Source organism: Parasteatoda tepidariorum, chromosome 8, assembly GCF_043381705.1.
Source record: "Parasteatoda tepidariorum isolate YZ-2023 chromosome 8, CAS_Ptep_4.0, whole genome shotgun sequence".
In the NCBI taxonomy this organism is placed as follows: domain Eukaryota; kingdom Metazoa; phylum Arthropoda; class Arachnida; order Araneae; family Theridiidae; genus Parasteatoda; species Parasteatoda tepidariorum.
In genome coordinates, this window is record NC_092211.1 from 23,252,539 (window position 1) to 23,260,345 (window position 7,807).

At 31.0% G+C, this 7,807-nt stretch overlaps 1 protein-coding gene across 2 annotated transcripts in view; it reads right to left on the reverse strand.

The window, feature by feature from the left end:
* The window catches only part of LOC107438034 (cell adhesion molecule Dscam1), a 104,240-nt gene that overhangs the window by 50,059 nt on the left and 46,374 nt on the right, over positions 1 to 7,807 (reverse strand). For both annotated transcript variants that reach the window (XM_071184467.1, XM_016050192.3), the window contains exons 6-8: positions 4,738 to 5,007; positions 3,535 to 3,945; positions 709 to 870 (exon numbers count right to left, since the gene is read on the reverse strand). In XM_071184467.1, the coding sequence (XP_071040568.1) occupies positions 709 to 870; positions 3,535 to 3,945; positions 4,738 to 5,007 (843 nt within the window). The remainder of the gene's footprint in view (positions 1 to 708; positions 871 to 3,534; positions 3,946 to 4,737; positions 5,008 to 7,807) is intronic.

Genomic DNA, 7,807 nt, shown 5'->3' on the forward strand with positions numbered 1-7,807 from the left:
CCAAATCAAGATATTGAACAATCTGCAATAAACGATACAGGTTTTAATTTGCAAAAATACTGATATTCATCTTCGTAAATCGACCTTGACTCTTGGGTTTCTTTCTACATTTTGAAAGGTTCTACTGATTTAATAAGTGATCAATATAATGTATATTTGAAGTAATGTAATGTAATTTAATTATATTTGAAGATATATTCTTGTACCATGATGTTTCCACCTAACCCCTTACATTTGCTTCGTATTTTTCGTGTTTTATTAAATTGTTCAACACTAGTTTTCTTATTGCAACGCATTTATTCCGTTACTGTCTTATCGTCATTTTATGTTTAGATACTAGGAGTGGTTCTTGGTTTTAAAACTGAAACTGTATTGAGTTCTTTTCTTTATCATTTTTGTACTCCATTCACGATGTTTTGCTTTGCCTAAAAATTATTAACACAAAAATTGCCATATATACCTACAGTTTCTACCAAATAATTACGTTATAAATCTGGAAACACAGCAATCATTTCTCTTTTCTTTTGTTAAAATTTATAATATATTTTTTTTTTTTTGACTAAAATGTTTCCTGATTTTATTGCGAAGATTTTCCAAAGTAAGTTTTGGATTATTAGTCAAATTTTTTTTACAAAAAAATTCACATTTTAAGTCACTTTTATTTTCGAAAAGAATTACTGCGAGAAAAATTTTAGTTGTTGTACCTACTTCGAACTAAAATCCGAAAAGAACGAGAAATAGGCATTCCTTGACTGGATGCCACCTCACAACTATAGCGACCATCATCTACTCTAGGCTGTACACCTTCAATGACTAAAGTACCATTCGGGTACACACGCTGTCTTTGATTAACAGGAAGAATTCGTCCTTCTAAAGAAACAAAAAAGCAAAATAGAAAATAGTGAAAAAATATCAGGAGCTAGTTAAAGATGATGAGCAACCTGGTTGATCTGTTAGAGTAATAGTAATATAATAAGAATTTACTATACACTTAAAATAGATCGACTCATTAGTATTGCTATAATGTCAAGTGAAATTCGTGTACTAACCAAGATGGTTTCGTTAAGATAAAGTATTATAGATAAAGTATATATATTATGATAAAGTATAATTAAACAGTATCAAAATAAATCGACGCATAAGTGTTCCTGTAATGTTAGGTGAAATACGTGCACTAACTAGTAAATTTTTTTAGATAAAATACCTAATTAAACTGCTTTAAAAAATATTGTAGCATAAGTGTTCCCATAATGGCATGTGAAATACGTGTACTTACTAATACGGTTTTGTTAAGATAAAATACCTAATTAAACTCTGAAAAGTAAATAATAATAAATAATATAAACACCAGAACAAGTTATTATCAGCCAGTTAACTATGTTAAACTACAAGTTACTACATAATTCCGTAAGCTACATTCGTAAGGCCAAGTAAAACTTGGTTCCGAACTTATAATATAGTGCAAAATGATTCTTTATAATTATGTAGACGATTTATTTGAATTGAAATAACATCTGAATTATGATAAATTTTATGAAACGAATCAGCATTTAGTAACGGTACACTTATTTACAAAAATGAGCGAAACATCTTTCTTTTTTAAAAAAATCCTGCTTTTTTTAAAAAAAAATCTTACTTTTTTATTTAGTATAATAAAAGACTTGATCAAAAAACATAATTTAGTTTTTCATTTTTGCAACTATTTTGAGGTAGATTGCTAACACGTTCTCAAACAAAAAGTTCAAGTGAAAAAGTTTTTATATATGCTTGTTTATGAGCATAAACTATCTCATTGCTTAAGTGAAAGAAAAAAAATCGATTTTTTTTTAAATATGTTTACGTTATTTAGCATTATTTTTATAACACTGCTTAAATTCCATGCATGCATTAAAATGATATTCCAGACTTTACTCTCAAACTACTGAGGAATTTCTATAGAAATATGGGGCATTAAATTTTATCCCTGCTCCAAATACATAAATTAAATATTTTTCTTTCCTGATTATAAAGTGGATTTAAAGTTTAAAATATATATAATAAGTTGAAATTTGTATTTAAATATTATCTATTCTCTTCAAAATTTTGATTGGATGCTAGGAAATTTATCATTTTCTAAATTCTTTCCCAGATTTGATCCAGAATGTTTAAATTTTGTATTTGCAGAATTGATGTGATTTAAAAAATAATTTTCCCGGCGTTTACTGAAATATATTTGCATAGTTTCTGTTATTTAAAACTTTGTCTCATATTTTTGAATTTGAATTTAAGTAATTGCATAAATTTTCGGTAAACCAAGCAAGTTTTAAGTTTCTTTTCTCGTACTCTGCAAATCTTTATTGCTATGTAAAAATAAAACTCCCTTTCCTTGCTTTATTTTAATGATGTTTCCCTAAAGCAAAGTTAAGAAGCATTGAGAAAAATATGAAAATCCTTGGATTTAACAAATGCAAACGGATATAAAAATGAAGGATTTTGTAACCTGAAGACAAAAGCATTGTCATTGTGGTATAAATCCTAAAATAATGAGGTTCGAAATTTCACACTAATTGCGCTTATATTTTTTTCCTTTTTCCCCAAAGCAATTTATTCTTTTTTAAACGCTTCGTAAGAGTTTTCTCACTTTTGCACGATAACATGGGAGCAATTAGGGAAATTCTTTTTTTCATACAAATTGTCTGTTTATTTAAATTCTTAATAAAAGTGTTTAATAGTTGAATGAATTTCAACTTATTTAAAAAATGCAACGAAGTAATTTAAATCACGTTTCTCTTTGATATTTTACAACTGATGCGACATTAAACGGAAAAACTATTTAAAAATTGAAGCTTTTGTCACGAAAACATTTTATGAATATATTTTCTTTTTAACGTTCTTTGAAATTGTTTTCAAGTCTTATTTTGTGCATTCCTAACTAAGGTACAGACTATAGTGATTAAAGAAATAGTTTTCGGCGTGATTTTTACTTGAACCACTTGGCCAATTTAAATAAAATTCGGTATGCAGATTGCTTATTATAGTGCTAACAAAATTAACTTCAACAACTATACTTCACGGATACCATTCGTGTAAGTATAAGTGTATAAAAATGCAATTTCAGAATCGAGCCACAAAATGGATTACTAAGGGTCTGATCTTAACTGAATGGCTACTCATAGTCTTGATTAAATATTTTAATAAAAGGCATCGATCGGCTACATTACTTACTCTTGTTCATGTTTGTCCAGGAAATCAATATATTACCCAGATAATCGGATTAGTCAGAATTCTAAACCTTAACACTATAAGGAATACCTAATACACTTACAATTGTTCTCGGACAACCATGTAGGGCATCAAAAGAGAGTTCATGGACAAATGGTTTCAATTTCTAAAGGAACGCTAAAACTCTCTTATTTCTAGTATGAAATCATAGTATGAACCCAATGTATCTTTAAAAATAGATTAAAAGGGAATCATATTTAAAAGCAAAATTTTTGGATTGAATTTTTAAACCACTCTTTATCACATTGCAATGAGAAAAAAAGTACTACTCACCTTTTTTCCAAACGATATTATCGAACGGAAACCCACCAAATGGGCAGTAAACTGCAAATCGAGATTCTGCCAGTGCTGTCAAGTTGCTTAATGGACGGATAAACAAAGGCCCAAATACATTCAGTCTTTTGGAATGCTGAATACTCCCTGCCTCATTGAAAGCCTCACACTGATACAATCCACTGTCTGATACATCGATTGAAGTGAAATTCAGATAACTGACTACTTCACCTGAACTGCTTAAGTAAGTACTGACTAGTGTGCCTGGACGAGTTGACACAGGCCAAATACGATCCAAATACCATTTAATCTGTGGTGCGGGATTGCCAGAAGCTACACAAACCAGCGAGACGTAGCTTCCAGGTCGAAGAATTTTTTCTGGGAACGTCACTGTAAATTTTGGTGCTAGATCTGAAATAGAAAGGGCAAAATTTATTCACTGAAAAAAAACATTGTATTATAATAATTTTATAAATATTTGTAGGAAGGAGTTTTTATTTTGCTTATTTTAGTTTTTGTTTTCTTACAAAAAAAAATGATGACGCTTAAGAAAATTGAATAACAGTTTAATCAATCTGATTTTGAAACGGACGATTTCATTTTGTTTGAGAGAGAAAGATGGTTGTAATTTATGAATATTTACTTTAATGCTTACAGTATACTTAAAATTGACTGTGGAATTTAATTAAAATTTTTTGACACATTTCACATGCTGAAAATGAGGAAAAAAATGGGACTTTATTTTATAAATTATTTCCTCTTAAACTGTAAACTGTATAGGTTAAGTAGGTAGTATCAGGAAAATTAATTTTTGAAAAAAATCTATTTTTCTAATTAATTATAATGTAAACTGAAGGTAATAGCAACTCATCGAAAGTATAGTCATTAATAAAATCTTCATTGAGGTTTCATAGCAGGTTCTTTTCGCGTCAAAATTAAATTGTATTTTTATAATAGGTTTCATGTTAAATAATTTTTGTGAACAAAAAAAATTAAATGTTACTTTACATATTAAAAAATCTTTTAGTACATCATTTGATATGTCTTTGATATTCGATTTCTGCCAATTTCTTTAGTTTAAATGCATTTTAAATATCGGCAATTATAGGCATTCTTCTATATTTTCATGCAAGATGTATAGAGTTAATAAATGGAGTTAATGATTGTCGGAATAAGATTTTGAAACATTGTCTTCACACTTACCACCAATTGTAAGCTTTGCGCTAGCTTGTACGGAAAGATCATCTCTGTTCACAAAGCACTGATAAACGCCAGAGTCAGACCGCTTCACTTGCCGAACTTGCAAAGATGTTGGAGTAGGAATGATTATTCTCTGATTAGCGTTTAGTATTCTCATGTCCTTACGCCATGTAACTGACGCAATTGGATGACCCTGGATTGAACAGTTGAAATTAGCGGTCTTCCCTACATCTAGTTTCTGTTCAGGAGGATATATGTTGACATGAATTGGCTCTGTGAAATAGATAACAGGCATTTAAACATGATTTCGGAAAATATCTTATACATTTATTTTATTCTCAAAACCATGTTAAATAGAACAAACTGAATTTGTACATACGGTTACAAAATAAACTCGTTAGCTGAAAATAGGTTACGTTTCTGTAAGCCTTAATGCTCGTTTAAGTAGCAATATTGTCTAGAAATATATTTCAAAAACAAATATAGAGCAGTCACGATATTTAGCACTTTATAAAGCATTACGTTTAAAGCAATCACGTGATTTATTTCAGCATGTTCTAATATGTAATTAATTAAACTGTTTTGCTGGAGTTGCGATGGCTCAGGGGCAAAAGCGTTTGCTTTCCAATGCGGTGAACCAGGTTTGAATCCCGGCGATGGCTGGTCGATTCGAATTTCGCATCCTGCTTGCACCGACCAAATTGTTGACGTGAGACATTCTCAGTGATGGACGGATCATGGGTTGCCATCAGGCTAACTGTGAGAGGTTCTCTTGGTCTGTATCTCCATGTAACGCAAATACGGGTTAGTTCCATCGAAAAGTCCTCCATGAAGACAAATTTCTTTCAATACTTGTTCCAGGAGTTCACTTGTCTTCTGTATTGGGTTCAAAATTACAAGGCTACGGTGTTGAACATTAGTAATCGTAAACCCACAAAATTGGGTCGGCAGTTCAACGACGAGTATCAAATAAAATAAAAACTCTTATGCTGGGTATTAGTCTTCTATCATCAGTTTGAGACAATTTTTCTTCACATTTTCAATTCTTAAATTTTCTATTTTAATCCATTAAACTCCGTGAAAGCTTATCAATGGTCAACAACAGTTTTGCAACAGTTGTATTTTGCAAAATTTGTAAAATTTGGAAATAACATAGCTGCTTAAAGTAACAGTTAATATTGATAAATCTAGATGTTCTTTGCCGTAACCGCTCCGCTGTCCAAACTTCGACCGACAAATGCAGAGAGATGATAAAAGTCTCCAAAGGAAGAAAACTTGCTATACACGATGAGATTGCAAAACACAGTTAGAGGATAAAACTCACGCGAAAAAAACAGGCATTTTATAAATATAAAAAATATGGAGGTCAGTATAGTATGTCAATCTATGCAGCATGGTCTGCACATTATATCAGCAGTTGAGTAACTACCTATATCTATTCAAGCAAAATTATGGATCATGATATTCATTGCATGAATCCCGAGTATGCAAGACCTCAAAAGTGTCACATTTCTTTTATAGTCACTTTAAATGAATAGTTAATAAGGCACTAGAAGACTCATCGGAAGATCTCACAGCGCTGATTACTATTGCTTCCGCAGACGCTAAATACATACTGGAAATCATTTTTACATCATTTACCACAATAAGAGGATCTCACAGAGTTTACCACTTTAAACAACTATTGTAATAATTATTTAAATTTATATTTTATGTCAGCGTTTCTCAACCTTTCAGTATTCGCTGCCCAGTTTTCAATCATAATTTTCATCGCGCCCCCCACTTGTAGTAAAATGTATGCAACAATAATGTATATCGAGTATTTTTTATTCTGTCTTTAAATTATTTTTAACTAACTACCAAAACAAAAGTAAAGTAGAAATCAGCAGCAATTGAGATTGTAGAAACTATGTTTGGAGTTAATTTTTCAAAACAATTACAGTCCATACCTCTTTCAAATGATACTGTTGCTCGTCGAATTGGTGATACAGCTGAAAATGTAGTGTCAGCTTTTCTCTATGTTGCGTGACAAAATGTTTTCAATACAGTTTGAAGCAAGAGATATAATTATAAAGAAGCTCATTTCATTACCTATGTTTGATTTTGTGATAATATGTCAGTAGTAGAACTACTTTTCTGCAAAGCAATAGAAGTCAAAACAACAGCGCTAGCATTATTTGCTATTTTAAGTGATGTTATGAATGATGCAAACACAGAATGCAAAAAAATTGCATCGGAATATGCACTGGAATATGCATCGGAATATGCTTGTTCAATATCCGGAAGGTTCGAAAGTATAAAAGCACTAGTAAAACAAAAATCGCCTCAATGCGTCTGGACACATTGCAGGATCCACAGAGAAGCTTTGGGTTTGAAAGAAATACGTCCTGGTTTAAATATTGTATTAACTGCGGTTGTAACCATTTAAAATTATATAAAAATGAGAACCCTGAGATCGAGAATCTTTTCTGCTCTTTGCAATGACATGGGTTCAGTACATTCAGAGTTACTATTTAAATGTGAGGCAAGATATTTATCACGTGAGAAATTTTTGCAACGTGCTCATGAATTAAGAGAAGAAATCGTCATTTTCTTAGAAGATAACAGACCGGAAACCGGGAATTTACACTATTGTTTATTTGTGATGAAATTGAGATACTTCGTCGTCATATTCGAGAAATTAATTAACTTGAATATTATAATCCAAGGAGCAAATAGACATATGTTGGATACGAGTGATGAAGTTAATGCTTTTTGTAGAAAATTAGAATTGTGGGGCAGAAATTTAAAGCAAAAAAACCTAACACTGTTTGCAAATGTGGATAATTGTACTAAAACTTATAAGGCTGAAGAAGAATATATGAAAGTTACGTTTGTAACCATTGAAAATCATTTAGCCATGCTGGCAAAGAATTTTAAAAAGTATTTTCCTGCTCATGACAAACTGCTAGCAAGTTACGAGTGGGTTAGGAATCCATTTCATAAGACTCCCGAAGGACTCTCAATTGATGAGGAAGAAAAATTCATAGACTTCACGACAAGTGGCGAAACTGAAATGAAAAAGAAAACACAA